The sequence below is a fragment of the Pelobates fuscus genome, chromosome 11 (genome assembly GCF_036172605.1).
Source record: "Pelobates fuscus isolate aPelFus1 chromosome 11, aPelFus1.pri, whole genome shotgun sequence".
NCBI classification, from domain to species: Eukaryota; Metazoa; Chordata; class Amphibia; order Anura; family Pelobatidae; genus Pelobates; species Pelobates fuscus.
Window position 1 is genome coordinate 75181656 of NC_086327.1, and position 23045 is coordinate 75204700.

At 37.0% G+C, this 23045-nt stretch overlaps 1 protein-coding gene across 3 annotated transcripts in view; it reads left to right on the forward strand.

The window, feature by feature from the left end:
• The window catches only part of ZSWIM9 (zinc finger SWIM-type containing 9), a 49831-nt gene that overhangs the window by 2792 nt on the left and 23994 nt on the right, over positions 1-23045 (forward strand). For all 3 annotated transcript variants that reach the window (XR_010086059.1, XM_063436707.1, XM_063436708.1), the window contains exons 2-6: positions 502-1581; positions 5870-6081; positions 7889-9029; positions 20067-20275; positions 21391-22501. Coding sequence is in view for 2 of the 3 variants with exons in the window: in XM_063436707.1 (XP_063292777.1) it covers positions 592-1581; positions 5870-6081; positions 7889-9029; positions 20067-20275; positions 21391-22501 (3663 nt within the window). In the remaining variant the exon portion in view is untranslated. The remainder of the gene's footprint in view (positions 1-501; positions 1582-5869; positions 6082-7888; positions 9030-20066; positions 20276-21390; positions 22502-23045) is intronic.

Below are 23045 nucleotides of genomic sequence, written 5' to 3' on the forward strand. Positions count from 1 at the left end.
GTCTAAGAAGGCTTCTGTGGAATCCTCCATAGACCATGCCTTTTTCTGCAAAGCCATCGCTAGTGAATTCTGGGGGAATTGTCAAAATCTGACAGTGATAGCTCTGTCTGTTGTAAAGTTTTGTCAAGCAGAGGGAAAATACATAACACAAAGTACGTGATCATTTTTTAATCAATTTTCTGTTTGAGTGACTATAATCATTTCTGTGTCTTCCAAACCATGCAGTGTATGCATGGTTAACTTTATTATTTCTCTTGCTAAATAAAGTTTTTTTTTTTTTTGGACGAGTTCCAGATACACATTTTGGTAACTTACTTACATAATAGCAAAACTATTTATTGAACGTAAATTAGGCCAAACTCATATATGAAAACTGGCACATATGTGAATTGCTAAGTTAGGTTAAACTGCTGCAAGTAATTCTGTATTTATCATCTGAAATGGTTATCGTATATATGTGCATTGATGCTTATTGAGTACTATGCTTGTTTTTCTTCACAGAAGCCACTGGAATTGTGCAATTTAGAAGAAAGTACTAGTCTCAAGCAAAGAAATCCCATTTATTTACTATAGCTTTTGGACTTGCAAAACATGGCACTACAACCTGAAAAGAAAAAAGGCAGGTCTTTAAGCCTTGCAGGTATTGCACAAATCTCAAATGACATCTCAAGGAAGTTCTTGGACCGCAGTGACCTGTCAAGACTTTTGCGTATCACTTCTAGTTCTCTTAAAGACCACATTCAAGTTCTTGCAGAATTGGATAACTTTTTGATTGCTGACCCGCTTGCCAAAATAAAATTGGTTTTTGTGGAGGACACTGTGTTTGTAAAAAACATCTTTGTAATATCCTCCAATATGCAAGACATTTCTCAAAAATTCCCTGAACATCTCTATATAGATCTCTTAAGTAATGTTTGCCCTGGCTTTGACTTGTACACAGTGTCCTGTGAAGATGGTAACTCGGATTGGAAGATATGTGCCACTTGTATATCAAAAGCAAATAATTCTGATGTATTGCGGTTTTTAGTTGTGTCTGTCTTGCAAAGTATTCCTAAAATGAAATCTCAGATCAAGTATATAACAATACATCCAGCAATAAGAGATTCCCTAGACATGGGCACACTTTTACCAAATGCAACAATAAGACACTGTATTTTGTTAATTGTGCAAGTTGTAGAAAAAAAAATATCTCACCTTCAGTTGGCTACCCAGGCTCAAATTAAATCAATATTTAATATTCTGCTCAATACAAGGTCATTGAAAGTGTACAATCGGCACTTAAATGAGTTAAAGGGACTTTGTCCTGCTGAGGTTTTTCAGTACTACCTTGATACATGGCATCCAAGCAGAAAACAGTGGTATGCAAAGGACAACAAGAAAGCGAAAACGGAGAAGACAATTGTTGCTTATGTTATGTCTTTGCATTATACACTTGGAACAGAAATTAATAGTTCATTTTCATTAACCGATTGCCTTCGTGTTATCCTTAATGACACTCGTGAATTAAAAAGCGTGCCAGATGTTTTACCTTCTGTGGAACCTCAACATGTGCCTGAAGTACCTTCAACTGTTAAAGAAGAGGTAAGTTTCAGTGTTGTAAAAAAATGTAAACCCCTTCAAGGACAGCATTTTACACTGTTTTTGCAGCTAATCCCTATTAGATGTATTAACTTATTTGTCTTGATTTTTGGAACAATACATAGTTACATGATAAGCTAGGTTGAAAAAAAGGCTCAAGTCCATAGCCTTCAACTTTTTTAAAAAAAAATTTGTTTACAATAATTGGCAATTGCATTCCCAATTTGAAGCAATGGCAATTTTCCACATAAAGGGGAAACAATCCATTTTGACTCCATAATGGCAATCCGTTTTTTCATTGAATTGAATCAACCAACTGTTAACATACAAGTTACTTATATCCTTGAATATTCTTTTTTTCAAAAGGCATCCAGGCCTTTTTTGAAAAAAATCTTCAGAATTTGATAAGACATCAAGATAGTTCCACGTCTTTATTGTTCTTACTGTAAAAATCCTTTCCTCTGCTGTAAGCGACATCTTTCTTCCAGTCTCAATGTATAACCTCTTGTCTGTTGCATGTCCCTTCTAACGAACAGGTTAACACCTGGCATTTTATACTGATCCTGTATTTATTTGTACAGTGCTTTCATATCCTATCCTATATATATATATATATTTTTTTATATATATATATTCTTCATGAAATTTTTTTTTTCACCCCCTTATTTATTTTATAATTCACATCTACACTTCAATACAATATGTCTTTTTAAAATTGGTGCCCAGGATTGCACCAACTATTCAAGGTGGAGTTTTACTGTTTATTTATAAAGAGGCAATCTTATATTTGGATCACGTGAATCAAAACCCCGTTTTATACTTGAAAGCACTTATTAGCTTTTGCAACAGCAAACCAGCATTGCATACTGTTGCCCAGTTAGTCATCTATAATTGTTCCCAAGTCCTTTTCATTTATTTGTATCCATAACTCTACCTAATTTAATGTATAAGTGCCTTGTAGGTTCCTTATTCCAAAGTGCATTACTTTGCACCAATCTGTATTGAATCTCATCTGCCACTTGCCTGCTCAGTCCCCAAATTTACCAAAATCCCTCTGTGGATACGTGTTATCATGTTATGACTGTATTATCTTACCTAGGTTTGTATCATCTGCAAACACCGACAAATGATTTTTATTGCCCACTTTAGGATCATTTATAAGCAGACTAAAAAGAACTAGACCGAGGACAGAACTCTGAGGCACGCGACTTACCACTTTGCTCTAATTTGAAAATTTTCCACTTATCTCTTTCTGCACTTTGTCTTTAAATGGTTATACCAAACATCATAACTACTTTCAGAGTGCTGTAGTAGCTATGATGTCAGGAGTACCCTGGCCCGATTCACTAGTAACAGGGCACACCTTTGGCTGTAGAAGTTGAGTCGAGTTAATAAATGGCATACTTCTATCCAAGAACAAAATGTCATGTAAACCAACCAATTACAGCTTTAATAGTAGCCTTTTGTGTGAAACTGTACCAAATGCTTTAGCAAAATCTAAGTATTTTGCATCCACTGAAATATTACAATCTATATACCAACTAACTTCTTCATAGAATACGATTAAGTTAGTTTGGATTAATCATATGAATTGAAACTGTAAAACTATGTTGATTCTAACTAATTATATTGTTCAAAATTAATTATTGAATACTTAACCCCTTAAGGACCAAACTTCTGGAATAAAAGGGAATCATGACATGTCATGTGTCCTTAAGGGGTTTACAGCCTTTCAAACAGTGGTATATATTTTACACTAAGCTCCCTAAGTACTCATGGCTGGCTGAATACAATTTGACGGTGGGGCTTTGTTTATATGCACTTTAATTAACTGTAAGGCTTTTGTAAATGATATCCGAATCATAGACTCTTCTTTTCTATATACTGAAGAAATCTAAATATTTCAAATTTCTTCCTTGTTTTGATTTTCTTAAATTAGCAGACCCATCTCAGATTCCAATGGATCAACACTTTTAATTTTCTAGCTTAGACCATCGAATTGCCCGTTTGCAAGCCCTGTTGGCATGCTTAATTTTGTTATAGGATGCTATTGACCAATCTGATTTTAAATGTTCTTTTCTTATTTTTCATGTGAATGGTATATGTTGAGAAGTGTTTTTGTAGAATTCATTTCTACCTTCCATTTATCCTCTGCGAATTTTGTCAGTTAATAATTCTTGCCAGACGGTGGTTTTAAAGAAGCCCTTAAGCACCTCCTGTAAAATGAGCGCTAATATTTATACTTTATTTATTGCAAATTATGTTTAATTTAGAATTTTTTTATCTCCTGCACTGTTAATAGCGAGCTAGACCTGCAGGAGCCTCCTGTTTTTAATTAAAGTTCATTTAAAAACTTTAAAAGTAAATTACATCTGATTGAAAATTAAACCATTTTGCATGCAGGCTGTGTCAGTCACAGCCAGGTTAGGTGTAACTAGGGCTGTATAAACAGAAACAAAAATGATTTAACTCCTAAATAGCAGTGAAACTTTAGAGGCATGGTCTATACATAAAAACTGCTTCATTAAGCTAAAGTTGATTTGGTGACTGTAGTGTCCCTTTCATTGCTTTTGTCAAGCCTATATCATTTTTCTATATAACACTATAAGAATAGGATGGTGCAAGTAGCATAAAAAAATGGGATTGTTATTAACAATGCAGCTGCCCAATCTAATAAGCCCTGGTGATACAACTCAAAACAACAGTATAATTATAAAAAGATTGGTGCGCATAAAAACAATAAATATTATAAAACCCACTGATGATACTTATGTGAAATACTCAGACCCCACACACGTGACACTGGGTGATGAATATTACATGCAGTGATAGTCAAGAAGTAGTGAGACAAACCTATATGCCAATTTAAAACAATGATCTGTGGCAAAATAGTCCTTGTATCTGGCTGCAAGTGTATCCATCGGATTCCACGCTCACCAGGGTCTGATCCCTCCAGAGCCCTAAAGTGGAGTGGTACTTTTACCACTCCAGTCTTGTGAGTCTCCAATTCTGAACATTCTTTTTTTATCAATTGTGATTTTATTTTACATATTGCACTAGTTTTTTTTCTGTCTATTTATTTGTAGATTCAATGACTGTGAAGCTGTTTGTGTAAGTATATTTGTTGTGAATTTCCCAGCACAATTTTGCTACAGATCATTGTTTTAATTTGGCACATAAGTTTGTTTCACTACTTCTTTAATATCGCTGTATGTAATATTCATCACCCAGTGTCACATGTGTGTTGGTTCTGAGTATTTCACATAAGTATCATCAGTGGGTTTTATAATATTTGTTTTTATCCAGACCAATCGTTTTATACTATGTAATTTTTCATTTATTTTTATTAGGTCTGTGACCCTAAATTAAATCAAATGCTTTCCCACTAGACCAACACTAACCAAAACATTAAAAAAAAAAAAAAAAAAAAGTGAAACTAGCAGATATTAAATGTTATTGTTTGTGTGTATTGTAATTGGCTTGTGCAGGGCAGAACGGCACAAAGGCTTTACAAAGCTTTCTCCTGGCTGATAAATTTCACAGGTGTATATTTAATGTAACTTAAATTTTTATTGTATGTATTCATAGTGTCACCTATGTAAAGTGAACTCCTTTGTCACAGCTTTTCTTTATAATTTAACAAACTTGTTGAAATCAATTAGTTCTTAAGAAGGCTTATATATATATATATATATATATATATATGCATACACACTACAAACAGTCGACAAACTTACACATGCACTATCCACAGCCAGCACAAATCACCCTTTACAGACCGCTATGGGGGCAGAGACATTCCAGGTTATTTACTAAACTCTGAATTTTCACAACTCAAATCGGTTTCCTCCTACTTAAATGTCTACCCATAAGGCTTCAAGATCTTCATCTGTATTATTGCTTACCATTTCTTTACCAATTGGATTAAATTCAGGTTTGATTTGTAAACATGCCATTCTCCCTTTTCTATTGTTTTTATCCTTTCTAAATAATGCATATCCATTGAAAGTAACAACTTGAACTTCATAATCTCAAGTGTGTGTGTTTATGTATGTATGTATGTATATGTGTATGTCTCTTTATGGCTCACAAAGAAACTAAAGATATAATTTACCTGTAAATATAACCACTTCTAAGGCTGTAAATGCATCATTTATCATAACATTGAACCTAGCACAGTTGTATTAAACAGGTAGTTTTATAACTTGATCACTGTTTTCCCTCCTTCTGTTTATGATTCACAAAGTATGTGTAAGTTAAAGTAAATTAGTAGTTTTATGTCTTTTTATAGATGTTTGATGAAAATCCACCAAACGAATTGGAACACATGGAGTTCTACAGTTGGGAAGCTTTCCATTCATTCTTGAGCGCCTGGTGTAAAGAGCGCAAAGTTATTTTTGTTATTCGCCATTCAGAGCTCCTCACCAGTGAGGATGTGAACGAAGAGCTGATTCAGTCTCTTAAGTACAGTGCAGTTAATCTTGGATGCACCAGTTACACCAGGTAAATTAATGTAGATTAGCGTTACTTGTGCAGAGCATGTGTTTGCTACTGCTTGCTATGTGTGTATGTATATACTGTTGGCAGTGCAAATTGCCATATTATGCTCAAGGTAGGTACCATATCTGATTTACCAGTGCAATGTTAAAAAGTTGAATTGCTTTTGGGCACATGTTTTTTTTTTTTTTATTTTATTTGATGAGTTCGGGTATTTTGGATTTTTATTTGGCTTTTTTTTTTTTTTTGTAGTGTAGTAGTGGCATAGCGAGTTGGGACATTAGGGAGATTTCAATTTCCCTTATGCTATTGTGGGTCATATTGACCCCCATAGAGTGAGGAAAGACATGGGGGGCTTAGGAAGTGGCAGGGAGCACTGCTCCCTGCCGCTTCTGTTTTTACATATTACAAGGAGGGAGCTACGAGCCTGTAGCTTCCTCCTTGTAATAAACCGAACAAACGAAAAGGTCTTTGTTCATTCATTTGATATTTCTATTCGTGTATTCGTCTTTCTGATGAATGAATAAATGAAATTCCCGTTCGAATACCCAAGTGATTAACTGGGCATGCGCGGGAATTTCACAGTGCTATCTAGTGTGGGCAGATGACGTGCCCCACAGGGACTTCATCTACCCACACAAAGATGGCGGCGCCCAGGACCTAGGTTCAGGCACAAAATAAAGGTAAAAAAATAGGTAGTATGGGGGGCTTAGGGGCATTTGGGGGTGACTAGGGGGACAATTAGATTTAGTGGTGTCGGAAGGGGGGGTTAAAAAACAAACAAACTGGATTCGGCCATGACAGTGCTGCTTTAGGAGTGTTTATATGCAGTATGTGTGGCCATTATTTTCCAACTCTTCTACAGAATCCCACCATTTTGTCCTGCTGTTACTTGCTGCTTGAATGCAGTTGTCTAAATAAAACAAGAACTTTACCATTGTATTATGTTAATCACTTACCAATCCTGTAAAGGAAATTATGGAGAGGGTATCATACGCTGAATGTTTTAATGTTAATATACTAAATGTAGCCATCGTTTGGAAATGCTGATTATGCGCTTGTACACCATCCCAGGGTTTCCCTGCAGGCTTTCTAGTTCATATACGGTGGTCATGCCCATGGCTATACCACTAGTGGTGACAGATTCTCAACTCCTGATACGGAATGTATGCAGTCTCATGTTCGCTCAAATACCTTAGTATTATTACGGTAATTGTTGATGTAACCCAGAGACTTCTCTCCCAAGTTTAGTAGGATCTGTATATTTATTTTGTTGGCTGCACAGCTGTGCTTGACGAGAGCTTGGAAATCAACCATAGCTCCACAGTTGTTGTATGTCATTGTATCTTATAGCAAATTAAGAGACATTTCCTCAACCTCTAATGGTGGGTGAGGCACTCTGTAAGGCCGCTGGTTTTTTTTTTTTGGGGGGGGGGGGGAGAATTGTGTCCATATCCTGGACAGATAAGTGCTTTCTGTGGAGAGTTCTCAATTTAATCTTTCCTGTAAGTTTGATAGCCAGACCCTTCCACTCCTCATGTGATGCAGCAACTCATGTGATGCAGCATGTTCCACTGCTTCATGAATTTTAATAGGATGTTCACCATTGGTATTGACAGTTGGAGACTGCTCATGTCTACCTCCTTTCCTCTCTTTCTTTTTTTAGGGTTTCTAGTGTTTTGTGGTTTGTGGCCCATTTGCAATATATCTATGATAGGAAAAAAAGGAGTCAGGTGTTTATTTTAGTAAAGAGTAAATCCTTTTTGATTGACAATTTGAATGACTACATTATTTCTCTGTTTGTTCTTGATAGGAAACGTTGTCCTGCCACAATTCATTTGAGATTGGGACCTGAAAAGGACAAACTCATAATTACAAAGGCTGACCTCAATCACATCCATGATTCTGAAATTGACCTGCCGTCTCGTTTTACAAGAAAACCAGTGTCTTATGTGGAAATCCCTAAGACGGTATCATCTGATGTTAATGAAGATAAATTTATGGATAAAAATGACTTGACAAAGCTTTTACGCTTACACTCTCCACTTAGTGAATCACAGTTTTTGGATGAACTCGAATCTCTCTTTAATTCAGATCCAACTGTAAAAGTTAAAATGGTTTTCTCTGAGGAGAAATTCATAGTAAAGAACATTTTTGTGATGACTACTGCAATGCAGAATTTGCTGCAGCATTTTCATGAACATATCTTTGTTGACTTCTTTCGTGCTCTAAATCAAGAATTTGATTTATATTCTGTCCTTTGCCAGGATGAAAGTTTTAACTGGAAAGTATGTGCCTACTGCATTGCAAGGAAGGATTCTTCAGAATCTTTAAAGTTTCTCATGAATTCTTTCTTGCAGAGCAATCCTAATTTAAGCAAAAAAGTGAAATATATTACATTAAGTCCAGAAATACTGAATCAAGTTGATACTGAGGTACTGTTTCCAAATGCTACTGTGAGATGTTGTCTTCCACTTGTTCTGGACAAAATGCATCATAAAATTTCTTTTTTAAGTCAAATGGAGCAATCACAAATTAAGAACTTGCTTGTCAATTTGTCCCAGTCCTCCTCGACTGACATATATCGGCAACATCTTGGCAACTTGAAAACCGCTTGTCCTGATGAAGTTTTTCAGTACTATTATGACACATGGCATCCATGTTGGAAGTTATGGTGTGAAAAGGATAATAGAACCTCTGATGTGGAGAACTCAATTTTTGCTTATGTGAAAACAAAACATCAGTATGTGAAAGGACAAGTGGGGTCATTAGTTTCCTTACATCAGTGTTTACAAGCCATTCTTACAGAGGATCAGGAATTTGTAGAATTCGCCGAATCAAACCATGTTGAGATGTCGGACACAAGTTCATGGGGTCTACAAACCACCACACCTGTGGAGTTTCAAGAACAAGAGCTGGTTCCTGATGAAATTACTCCTGGTGCTATTCAGAAGGTAACCATGATTTTTCTTTACGTTTACAAATATTAATTGCTTGTTATATACAACATTTTGAATAATGATTTATTATTAAAAAAAAAACTTGAGGTTCTCATAGTCATCCCAGATGTCGCTTGATTCCAATTGTGCCAGAACCCAGGGTTTTGGGAGTGGTAGTTGGCTGTTTTCTAGGGAATCTGCTATTGCGTTTGTGGGTAAACTAGATGCAGAAACTTGGAAGTTGGGTACATGCTAGAGCATACAATTTGCAGAAAGTACAGTCCGTGTTGAATGTGGTTAACTGTTTAATCAGGCATGAACAAGTGGAGCACATAACATATCCTAATAAATTGAATATGTACCACAAATTATAATCAATTGAATAGTGGAAAATACAAATGGTTTTCACTGTACATGGTACCATGAAAGAACATATGATTTTTCACTTTAACAGGTCACTATTCCCTTTTTAAAGGGATACTCTAATCAACAGAACAACTTTATTTTTAATAAAACATTTTTCATGTATATATCATGACCTCTGAAGTGTAACGGCTCAATTATCTGCCATTTAGGAGGTAAAGAAACACTCCAGACATACAAACCACTTTAAAATAGTATGAAGTGTAAGGTTTCTAGAGCTTGTTAGAAGTTCAGGGAGGCAGCTTGGACAACCAAAACCAGATTTTCTCCTTACTGTGCAAAGAAAAGGGAATGGGCCAATATGTAATAATAATAATAATTAAAAAAAGACCGTATGCAAAATATAGTATAGTAAGTTTGCAATATTGCTGAGCTAAATAAAAAGCCTGCACTTACAATTTTATGGGGCTGATAATTGGCTCCAATTTAAGGCACCTGGGTGGTACAGTTTGCTCAATCTGTATAGCATGGCTGGTAAATTACCCAAGAAGGAAATTGATGTAGCAATCTTGAGGATAAAATCAGGAAGGTACAATGTATGTAGAATCACTAATTTTATTGAAAATTAAGCATAACATGTAAACTGACATGTTTCACCTAATTAACAGGTATACAGGTTTGAAGACCTTCACTGACTCTATAGTTTTAAAAGCATAAAAACAATATTTACCGTATATACTCGAGTATAAGCCGAGTTTTTCGGCACATTTTTTGTGCTGAAAAACCCCAACTCGGCTTATACTCGAGTCAATAGTCTGTATTATGGCAATTTGCATTGCCATAATACAGACAGGGGCTGTGGGGGCTGTCAGAGAGTTTACTTACCTCTCCTGCAGCTCCTGTCAGCTTCTTCCTCCTCTGCGCCGTCCGTTCAGCACCTCGGTCAGCTCCCAGTGTAAGTCTCGCGAGAGCCACGGCTCTCGCGAGACTTACAGTGTGAGCTGACAGAGGAGGTGCACGGACCGGCGCAGAGCAGGAGAGAGCTGACAGGAGCTGCAGGAGAGGTAAGTAAACTCTCTGACAGCCCCCTCCTCCCCCCCACTGAACTACCAATGCCACTAGACCACCAGGGAAGGAGCCCCCCTCCCTGCTATGTATAAAGCAGGGAGGGGGGGCGAAAAAAAATAAAATAAGAAATATTACAAATAAAATAATAAAAAATAAATATTAAAATAATAAAAAAAAATAATTAAATAAAATAATAAAAATTAATCATAAAAAAATATTAAAATAATAATAAAAAAATAAAAAATTGCCCACTCCCCACCCCACCAAGGCTCTGCAACACACACAAACACACACACACACACACACTGCACACATACTCATACACACACACGCTGTACTCACACACACCCTGCACTCATACACACACGCTGCACTCATACACACACTGTAAATAAACAATTAATATAATTTTTTTAGGATCTAATTTTATTTAGAAATTTACCAGTAGCTGCTGCATTTCCCACCCTAGTCTTATACTCGAGTCAATAAGTTTTCCCAGTTTTTTGGGGTAAAATTAGGGGCCTCGGCTTATATTCAGGTCGGCTTATACTCGAGTATATACGGTAGGTTAAGATGTAGTTGTTCTGGTGACTATAGAGTCCTTTTAAATAATGGAGTACACAATCCGAAAATAACTGTCACATGACCATAAATAAAAGACTTGTAAGTGCAATTCTATTTATCTCACCAATATTACTACACTATATTTTGTATCCTGTCCGTTTTCTTTTGTTTTGTTTTTTAACATATTGGCCCTTTTTTAACATATTGGCTCTTAATGTGCTGTTTCCCTCCCCCTTTTATTTACACAAAACACTTTAGCATGCTTTATTTCTTTATGTCTCTAGAGTCTGTCCATTTTATGACATGGTATGATCCGTGACCAAGAAATCTGTGGTACTACAAGGTTGAAACTGCAGTCCATGGCTGGTTTCTGGTCAATGATCCTTTTGGATCATAGCCCATGTTTAGGTTTTAGAAAGTGCTCTGTTTATAGCAATGGTACAGCATTGAATAAAAATCCTTTTCTAAAACATGGGCCATGTGGGACAAGTACATAAATTCGAAGGTGGGATATTCTGAATTTGGAACTGGTCTTGCGTTTGGCCGGGTAGTGTATGATTTTTATTTATTTATTTTCCTTTTTGTGCTTCTCTTGTTTTCTGTTTATAGCAAATGTACGTAAATTGTATGCAATAACCAGAGGAATGGCCAAAGGTATGCCTGAGCTATAGATGCTATTTTAGTACCCTTGTTTTTCTATGGAAACTTGTTGGGTATAATATTTGCTGCCTTATTCTGCTATTGTATAATTGAATGCTCACCCTATTGCAAAATAGTTTGACTAAAACTGCAGTGTTTTACATTGTAGTGTTTAAGGGGACAGGGACACTGCATCCAGACCACTTCAATGAGATGTCATATTCTTGAGCAGGTCAGATAGGAGACTTTGGCCAGGGTTGTTATTTGAGACTTTATTGGTGCTTTTAGACATACTTGAGAAAAAAATGAATTAAGGCAATATGCCACAAAACAGGATACTTGCAAATAATAAAGGAAGTCTGTGATCTCCAGGTAGGGTTGAAACAGAGGCAGGCTGGTATCAAAGGCAGGTTGGTAACAGAGGCAGAGGTCAAAATCATACGTAAGAGTGGAGCAGGTTTGAAGGTAAGCCTGGAGTAGGTTGGTATGGAGCGGGGTTGAAGGTAAGTCTGGAGCAGGTTCACAAGAGCCAGGAACTGAAGTGATTCAGGTAAATCACCAACTTCAGTGTTAGTTGGATGTAGCCTTTTGTAACTGAGGCAAGTAATTAAACATGAACAGGTGAGATTCCAGAACTAGAGGCAAGGGAGGCCACTAGTGGTAAATCATAAAATCAGAGCAGGAACTTGTTTTAAAGGGACACTATAGTCACCTGAACAACTTTAGCTTAATGAAGCAGTTTTGGTTTATAGAACATGCCCCTGCAGCCTCACTGCTCAATCCTCTGCCATTTAGGAGTTAAATCCCTTTGTTTATGAACCCTAGTCACACCTCCCTGCATGTGACTTGCACAGCCTTCCATAAACCCTTCCTGTAAAGAGAGCCCTATTTAGGCTTTCTTTATTGCAAGTTCTGTTTAATTAAGATTTTCTTATCCTCTGCTATGTTAATAGCTTGCTAAACCATGCAAGAGCCTCCTGTATGTGATTCAAGTTCAATAGAGATTGAGATACAATTATTTAAGGTAAATTACATCTGTTTGAAAGTGAAACCATTTTTTTTTTTTCATGCAGGCTCTGTCAATCATAGCCAGGGGAGGTGTGGCTAGGGCTGCATAAACAGAAACAAAGTGATTTAACCCCTTCAGGACGGAGTCAATAGTGCACGTTCTGATCAAAACAAAACGTAAACAAAAACTGGAATTTGCGCTATGTGTCTGTTCACCCGTAGTTCCCCTCTTTCAAATTATATGCACCCACACTTATTATATATCATTTTGTTCAGGAGAAACAGGGCTTTAATCTATCATTAACTATTCATATATGGAACATCATTTATTATGAATAAAAGTAAAAAAAATGTGAGAAAATAAGATTTTTTTTTAAATTTGCATTTCCGTCTGACATTTTAACTGTGAATGTCATAATACTGTTAGGTTTTACTGCAAAAAAAATGCACATATTTGTAATCAGCGATGTCTCACGAGTACAACAGTACCCCCCATTAACAGGTTTTATGTTGTTTTGGAAAGTTACAGGGTCAAATATAGAACATTACATTTTCAAATTGAAATTTGCCAGATTGGTAATGTTACCTTTGAGACGGTGTGGTAGCCCAGGAATGAGAATTACCCCCATAATGGCATACCATTTGAAAAAGTAGACAAGCCAAGGTATTGAAAGTGGGGTATGTTTAGTCTTTTTTAGTAGCCACTTAGTCACAAACACTGGCCAAAGTTAGCGTTCATATTTGTTTTTGTGTGAAAAAAGCAAAAAACGAATATTTGGCCAGTGTTTGTGACTAAGTGGCTACTAAGAAAGACTGGACATACCCCACTTGCAATACCTCGGGTTGTCTACTTTTGCAAATGGTATGCCATCATGGGGGTAATTCACATTCCTGGGCTACCATACGCTCTCAAAGGCAACATAACCAATCTGGCAAATTTCAATGTGAAAAAAATGAAATGCAAGCCTTATATGTGACTCTCTAACGTTCCAAAACACCATAAAACCTGTACATGGGGGGTACTGTTATTCTCGGGAGACTTCACTAAACACAAATATTAGTGTTTTAAAACAGTAAAACATATTACAACAATAATATAGACCATAAAAGTGCAGTTCGCTTGTAAAAAATGCAAAAAACTTCACTTTTACTTAAAATATCATCGTTGTAATACAATTTACCAGTTTGAAACACGAATATTTGAGTTCAGCGAAGTCTCCCGGGTAAAACAGTACCCCCTATGTACAGGTTTTATGGTGTCTTGGAGAGTTACAGGGTCAAATATAGTGCTTGCAAATTAAATTCTCTGCACTTTCTCCCTGTGTTGTCATGCATGTCAATCAAATTTTAATTAATCAAATCACATAATTACGTTAAAAGATTATTTAAATATACATGTAGAATTTTAATATATATGCATTTATAGGTATTTAAATTCTACGTGTATACTGATGTAATCTTTTATGTAATTATATGTATTTATCTATATATATATATTTGCGGTTATTTGCATTTTATATATAGATAGATATATATAGAATGTCATTCTAAGTGTATTTTGTTACCGATATATATATATTAATAACAAAATACAGTTAGAATGAAATTACATATGCATATATAATTTATATTAAATTTTGTTTCAATATTTTATTTATTTATTTTATTATTTAATTTATTTATTATTTTAATTATACGTATTTATATATAATATATATATGTACATCTATTATATATATAATATATATACATATTATATATATGTAATGTCATTCTAAGTGTATTTTAATATTAATATATATACTTATATTAATATTAAAATACACTTTGTATGACGTTACATATATATAATATGTATATATATTATATATATAATATATATACATATTATATATATATAAAAATGCATTTATTTTATTTTTACACATGTCTAATTATTTTTTTTAATTCTTCCCACCAGCAGGGGGACTGTCTGATATTTCAAACAGTCCCCCTGCTGGCATATCCACAGCCAGCTATAGGGGGCCATGTGATCGCTCTTTGAGAGCGATCACATGGCCCCCGGGGGCCTCATTTGCCGTGGGAGGGCTGCCTGGGCTGTGAGGCAGTCCTCCCGAAGCGGATCGCGGCGGAGGTAAGTATAACTTACCTCCTGGGGCTGCAAGCCGTTACGGCGTGCTATGCCGTCATAACGGCGTTAAAGCCCACTTAACCCGTGACGGCATAGCACGCCGTAACGGCGTTAAGGGGTTAAAGGACCACTATAGTGCCAGGAAAACATACTAGTTTTCCTGGCACTATAGTGCCCTGAGGGTGCCCCCACCCTCAGGGACCCCCTCCCGCCGGGCTGGATGGAGAGTAAAGGGTTAAAATTTACCTTTATTCCAGCGCCGGGCGGGGAGCTCTCCTCCTCCGATCCTCCTCCTCTCCTCCCATTCGGCTGAATGCGCACGCGCGGCAAGAGCTGCGCGCGCATTCAGCCGGTCTCATAGGAAAGCATTATCAATGCTTTCCTATGGACGCTTGCGTGCTCTCACTGTGATTTTCACAGTGAGAATCACGCAAGCGCCTCTAGCGGCTGTCAGTGAGACAGCCACTAGAGGATTTGGAGGCTGGATTAACCCATTTATAAACATAGCAGTTTCTCTGAAACTGCTATGTTTATAAAAAAAAAATGGATTAACCCTAGCTGGACCTGGCACCCAGACAACTTCATTAAGCTGAAGTGGTCTGGGTGCCTAGAGTGGTCCTTTAACTCTTAAATGACAGTGAATTGAGCAGTGAAATTGCAGGGGAATGATCTATACACTAAAACTGCTTTATTTAGCTAAAGTAATTTAGGTGACTATAGTGTTCATTTAAAGGAACATACATCTTGTTTGTCAGGATATGATACTGACAGATGAAGTGGTCTGGTTGCCTATAATGTCCCTTTTAAAATGTCAACATTTCAGTTATTAAACAGAATGTTTATCAGGGAAAAACACAGTTACAAAAAACATGTGTGTATACATATAACAAGAAAAGAGTGCTAACCTCCTGGTGTTTGGCATGCATGCCAACAATTGGCGTGTGGCCAAGGCATGCTCCCTCTTCAGTAAGCCAACTCTCACAGCGGCATGCATTCTAACTTGTGATAGCAACAGTTAAGCAGATTTGCGAGTAAAATGCATCGTGGCTCATGTTAATGAACCAGCACATCGCAGCTGCAATGTCCAAGGAATACTGGCTATTGACTAAATATACAAGCTATCATGCTTATTGAAACAGCATCAGCATTGAAATATAATAATGCCGATAAGTGTAAGTTACCAAAGTGAACATACAATTCATCAAGCAGTGATATACTGGCAAAGATAAACAGGCTACTTTGTTAACCGAGACTTTAATAGTATGCATAGTGAAGGCAGTGGATCCTCGTAATAAGTGCGATAAATGTAAACTGCTTAGGTAGGAGCCATAGGGGTTATTGACGGACACGTTCATGCACTGATTATACAGTAAAGTGAAGTGAAAATACATATATGCTTTCCTTGTGCAGGAACGTTTTGTCCAGGTAACCAGATATTACGAGTGGTATATGACAAAGTGCTAATGGCCTGTGAAGTCCTTCACATTAATATAGTGTTGTGGAAAAAAGACAGGGTCGTGCGTGCTGGGCCCTAAGACAATTATGGTAATTGGTACCATTTGTTTCTAATAGAAATAAATCACGGGTCATTTTATCCAGGAACCTACAAAGGACAGCATCTCCATAACAAGGAAATAGCTGGGGGCACGTGCATGGCACATTGTTCCATGTGAAGGAACCAAACCTTCTCCTGCCTGTACATGATAGCTGCTATGCCTTCTTTAGTGAGGGACAATAAAATTGCTCTGAATAAAGGTATATGGGAACCTACTGAGGGCAGGGTACCATATAACATTACAAGGGAATACCAAGGACACACATCACAGATTATGCAATGTAAAGGAAACAAAATCCTTTCAAGACTTCACATGCTGAGGGTCCCTACTTAGAAAGAAACATGTAATTGCTTCAAACCTATAATGTATTGAATGTGAAAATGATTGAAGGGTGCATAGGGTGAACGTATGATTTCACGTACTGCCCTTAAAACTCCATCAAAGTAGTATAAAGAAATATACAGTATGGAAGATTTACCACAATGGCAAATGGTGAAACATATCCACGTGTGTATTTTTGAGGACAAACAGATGGCATCAAATATGTAAAACAATTTACAGTGCTTGAAAAGCATCAAGGGTATTTAAAAAAAAAAAAAAAGACGAAGAGAGTGTGTTTTTATAACCCCTGGGAGAACTGTATCCAACGTTCTTATCTAAATTGATTCTCTTGGTAATTACAGACTGTGAGAAGGCATACGTTTTTTGCTGTGAATTTTAAAATGGGTAGGATTTTTTTTCCAAGAAATGCTTTTTTTTTTACAACCAGTAAATCACATTTGCTGTCTATGTAGTCTGTTCTAATGCTGGATCTGTGATTCTGCTATTCTCTCGCTGAGGGGTATACCTGTGTTTCCAATTTATGCCAGCCCGCACAGACACACCAGTTTGTATACAACAAAGGCTTTCCTTTGCCTTCGACTTAACATCCATTCTTCCAGTCTAAATGCGTAGCTTTGTGTCCTAGGATAGACTTCTTTTATGAATAGACTCCAGACAATAGTTTATTGGTTTATATTGGCCCCAATTATATTTAATCTCTTCTAAGGTGCCATATTTCTAAACTTAACTGAATGTGTTTTTAAATGTGTTAACCTTTCTTCTTAATTAAATGTTCCTTTCCTTTTAGTAATTTTGTAGCCTGCCTCTGCACTCTTTCTAGTGCCATAAAATCCTTTTTTAGAATCCAGAATTGCACAGCATTTTCTTTCCATTGATTTTTCGAATTTTGTTATTTTTCACCTTTTGCTATTGTGGTACATATTTCAACTGTATATTTCCTTTATACTAATTTATAGAGCTTTCTGGGTTATTTACAAAAGTGATAATCCAAAGTGAATTTCAAATTTTAGTCCAGGGAAGGTAGAATAGAAGTATGGCAGACATCTTTTTTCAGTTCTTTCGACTTTAAAGAGACACTATAGTCACCAGAACAACTTCAGCTTATTGTATTCGTTCTTGTGCGTACAATCAGTCTCTGCAGGCTTTTTGCAGTAAACACAGTTTTTTTAGAGAAAAGGCAGTGTTTACATTACAGCCTAGAGATGCCTCCAGTAGCCACTCCTCAGAAGGCTACTAGAGGCGATTCCTGGGACTGTGCTGCACAGTGTGCAGCACTGACATTCAGTGTTTCCACCCTCTGCATTGAGACACTGAAGTTTCCTCATAGAGCTGCAAGGATTCAATGCATCTCTATGAGGAGATGCTGATTGGCCAAGGCTATGTTTGACTTGTGCTGGCTCTGTCCACAGATGGTGGTTTTAATACTATAGGGTCAGGAATACATGTATGTGTTCCTGACTTTATAATGTTCCTGTATATTTTAAAATGACCTTGGACGCTCACCTTGGTGAATAACCCTGTATGTGCAATCCTAATTCCATCCCATGGAACCCTTCTGTCATAATCATTTGTTTCCCATTAAATACATTATCTATTTGAAGCAATTTCACGTTCCTTTCTAAGTCGGCACCGTCAGCATGGGAAGTCTGGAAAATGTATTTACTTTACACTGCATAATCTGCCCTAGGTATTCCTCTTGTGTTATAAAGTTATATGTGTGGTGCTATTTTATTGTTCCTCACTGAAGTAAGCATTCCTAGCATGTATAGACAGCCAGGAGGTTTTGGTTCCTTCACATGACACAATGTGGCATGTGCTCCCAGCTGTTTACCTTGTAATGTCATAAAGAGATTTTTCCCTCCGTGGATTACTGGATACTTTTGCCTCTGACCCATGTACTTTTATTTTTATGTAATTTTTTTCATTAAAAACAAATGGTAAAAACTATTAAAGGAACACTATAGGTTCAGGAACACAAACGTGTATTCCTTGCCCTATAGTGTTAAAAATACAATTTAGCCCCCTTGCCCCCTTTAAACACAGTAAAAACTCACCTTTATTTCAGCAACGAGCAGATCTGCCAGGTGCTGGTTCCGCCCCCGCCCCGTTATGTCTTGCCTATTTGGCTGACATAATCTGAACTGACAATCTCAGTCAATCCAATGCTTTTTCATAGGAAAATTATCTAAGATCGTCGATTCTGATGTTCTCAGCCAAGGATGCGGGGCAGGGTGCAGAACCAAATGCCATCCTGGCCAATCGGCATCTCCTCATAGAGATGCATTTAATCATTGCATTGCTGTGGGGAAATTTCAGCGCCTCCATTCAGCACTGACCTAAGAAGGTACCTCTAGTGGCTAAGTGACTAAGAGATGCAGTGTTTACAGCAAAATGCCTGCAGGGACTGACAATACTCACCAGAACAACTACATTAAGCTGTAGTTGTTCTGGTGACTATAATGTCCCTTTAATGGTATTTGAGCCCAGCAAAGGCCTGCTGTTTTTTGTTTGTTTGTTTTTCTTCCCAAAACACTATACTCGTGTGCAGGAACTTCACAGGCCAATAGCACTTTGTCATATACCACTCGTGATATCTGGTTACTGGGGCAGCAAGTTCCTGCATATATGTGTATTCACTTTATTGTTTAGTAAGTGAATGAAGGAGTCCTTTAATAACCCTATGGCTCTTAAGCAGTTTACATTTTTCACATTAACATGAGGGGATCTCATGCCTATGTTTTTACAGTTCCTGTTAACATTAACTAAAATGTCTGTTTAAGTTTGCCAGTATCTGACTATTTGCTTCATTGTTTGTTCACTTTGCTAGCTTGATTGCACTATTTTTTTTTTTTTAAAGAAACTCATTGCTCATGTTGGTTCAATAAGTTAAATGTAGTCAATAGCCTGTATGCCTTTCTCGTCGTAGCTGCGATGTCCTTTTTATGTTTTCATTTTTTAAACAGGTTTATTGCCATGAACCATCATTGCGTCTTACTTGCAAACCGACTTAACTGTTGCTATGACAACAAGTTTGAACACATGCCGCTATGAGGGATGGCTTACTGAAGCGGAAACATGGCTGTGTTCTAAGGCTTGGCTGTGCACCAATATTCAGTGTGCACACCAAACACCAGGGTGTGAGTACTTTTTTCTTGTTATGGGTGTTCTTTTTGAAACACTGCATTGCCTTGATAAGTTTGTTTAGAAACTGAAACCTTGACATTTTTAAGACACACTTTTATAGTTATTATGAAGTCCTAGACTGCTATCCTTTTGTTATCTTATCTATCTATTGCAATTAAAATAAAATAAATAACATCTTACATAGGTTAAAATGTCTTGTTTTCTTTTATTATTTTTTTTGTGCGTTTGCATCTTCAGGATTGTGAAAATATTTTACGCGAGAAGTTGGATGGGAAAGAATTTCAGAGTTGGGATGATTTCTGTTGTTTCTTGGAAACCTGTAGTAAAGATAAATTCCAGCTACGCGTGTCCTCATCATTTACCGAAGAAAGCAAAGGAGAAATATTTCCAATTTCAGACATGGCTTTGTCATTGAAATACAGCTGGGCTCAGCTTTCCTGCAGTTGGTGAGTTTAACCTGTCCAGGGACTATATTGTCGGGAATTGTTGAGGGTTTTTATTTTGTTTTGTATTTAGTTCCCTCCCCCCAATCTCTTGTCCACTACTTGACTTCTGAGCCGCAGAGACTGGTCCAACAAAATGCCTCTGAATGAGTAGCATCTCATTGAATCTCACAAGGAAAACCAATCCATGCACTGGATTCCAGTAGTGACACACAATGATCTGCACAGTGCATCCTTCTATATACTAAGATTTGCGATTTGCCATGCAGAGCAGTGTGTCTCACTATAGATCATTTGCCATGCAGGTCATTGTCACTTAGGGAGTAATTACTCTGGTTTCCAGAACACATGCCAGCAAACATTACTTACACTAATTGCATAGAGCCAGCATAGATCACACACCACAACATACAATGTAGTCATACTAAATGTAAAATAGCACGCCCTCCCCTCCCACGGAAAATCTCCCAATTTCTGAACATTCTGCACAATTTTTCAGAATGATGGAGGAAATAAACATTGCTAAATACCTGCTGAGGATACAGGATTAGTGTGAAAACACTTGGAAGCGCTGCAGCAGGACGGCTGATGGAATCTAATGCTCATTCCCAGGCAGTACGCTTTCACAGCCAGCACCAGTTCTAGGATGTCATTAGCAACACCGTGCAATATTTTTTTTTTGCATGCACGATTGAATTGCACATGCTCAATTCAACTTTCTGTGATTCCTAGGGATAGGACACTAGCTGGATCAGTGTCCTCCCTAAGTGGGAGTGGAACATTTAAGTAACAAAAAGCATTTGCTTTTAAATGAGACCTTTATCTAAAAAAAAATGCACGTCACTTTTTAAGCTTGCTTTTTTTTTTTTTTCCAGGGAGGCCACAACAGAAAGAGGTACTCTAATCAAAAACCAGTGTTTTTATAAAAAGAGCTGGATCTTATATTTCTACTTATTTCTTGGAATACATTTGGTTGTCACACATTAACTGTCCTAATTAAAACCACATTTCTTTTCCCAGTAAAGAAACCGCATCTATATCCACATGTGTATGTGTTTGTATGTATTTATAGTGTATTTGTGACTTGTGTTAACTGTATATTTTTTTGTTTGCTTTAGGAATGGCTGCTCGGCTTTTGTTGAACTTGCGCTGAGCCCACAAAAAGATAAACTTATTATTACTCAAAGCAATCTGCAGCATACTCATAATGATGAAGAAACCACTCTCAGTCCTCCTGCAAAAAAATGTAAGGTCTCCGCTACAGTAGGTGTGCCAGTGCAAGTTGCAAACAACATATCCAGAAAATTTCTGGAACCAAGTGATCTAAAACGACTTCTTCGCTTTCGATCTGGAGCATTTGAGGACCGTACGCAAGTGCTTGGAGAATTGGACTCCCTCTTTGTTTCTGACCCTAATGCAAAAGTTAAACTTGTGTTTGTGGAAGACAAACTGCTTGTTAGCAAAATATTCATAATGACATCTTCAATGATAGAGCAGGCTCAAAAATCCCCTGATTACCTTTTTATTGATGTGTGTTTACAGTTTAGTCCGAGTTTTGATCTGTACACTCTTTATTGTGAAGAAAAGGGAGCAGGATGGAAAGTCTGTGCCTATTGCATTGCAAAGAAAGGCATTATGGATGTTTTTGAATTCCTTTCATGCTCAGTTGTTCAGGTTGTCCCCGCATTAATCAACCAGGTGAAACATGTTACAGTACATCCTGAAATCGCTGAACCTCTCAAAGTTGAAACCTATTTACCACATGCTTCCACAAGATATTGTATGCATTTAGTTTTAGATGTGCTGTATCAAAAAATTGCACACCTTGATACCACAGTAGTAGCTCAGATTAAGAACTTCCTTCATATCCTGTCTCAGACATGTTCACATAAAGTATACAATGAATATTTGAACCATCTTAAAGTAGTTTGCCCACCTGAGATATTCCACTACTATTATGACATGTGGCATCCACTCAGAAAAATGTGGGCAAAAAAGGATAATAGGATTGAAGAAGCTGAAAAAAATATATTTGAACTGGTGTCAGTGAAACACGAGGCACTCAAAACTGAGCTGGGTGCTCTTCCCTCTTTGCACCAATGCCTGTGTGCAGTACTTGGTGAACAACATAAAGTGTCAGCCATTAATGCTCTTCTTCAGGATTCAGATATTCCAGTATGCTGGGAAAATAGAGACTCTCCTGCTGTCTCTCCATCTTCAAATGACCAGGTAAGTTCAGAAGTGGCAATGGCTACGTGATGCATTACTTAGAAGCGCAAAATGTTTTACTGTTTAATGCAATGTTTATAGCTTTAAAATGTGTGCTACACTGTATTCAATTGTTAAGTCAAAGTAGCAATTATATTGATGGAATAAACATTATGTAAATGATTTTTGGGTTTATCATTCCTCGTATTACTTATATTTTTAATGTAACTTTTCTATGATATCAACGTAGTAATCTAGATTGAAAAGACTCTGGTCCAACAAGTTCCAACTTTCACACATCTTTTTTTGAAGTTTGAATTTGAAGGTATTTCTGTTTGCAACAAATGGGAAATAAAAATTGATTGTATTCCTTTCCTACTCCATTCCTTTTATTTTATAAAGGACTAAAATGATGATTTATTCACTTGAATTAAAGGGACACTCTGACCGCCATAACCACTTTCTACCTGGCACCGACTCACAGTTCAGTGTTTAAACTGTTTTCAAATGGTTTAGCACTGTATGCTCCAGATGCCCACAGCCTGTCCCTCACTGGAGGTATGGC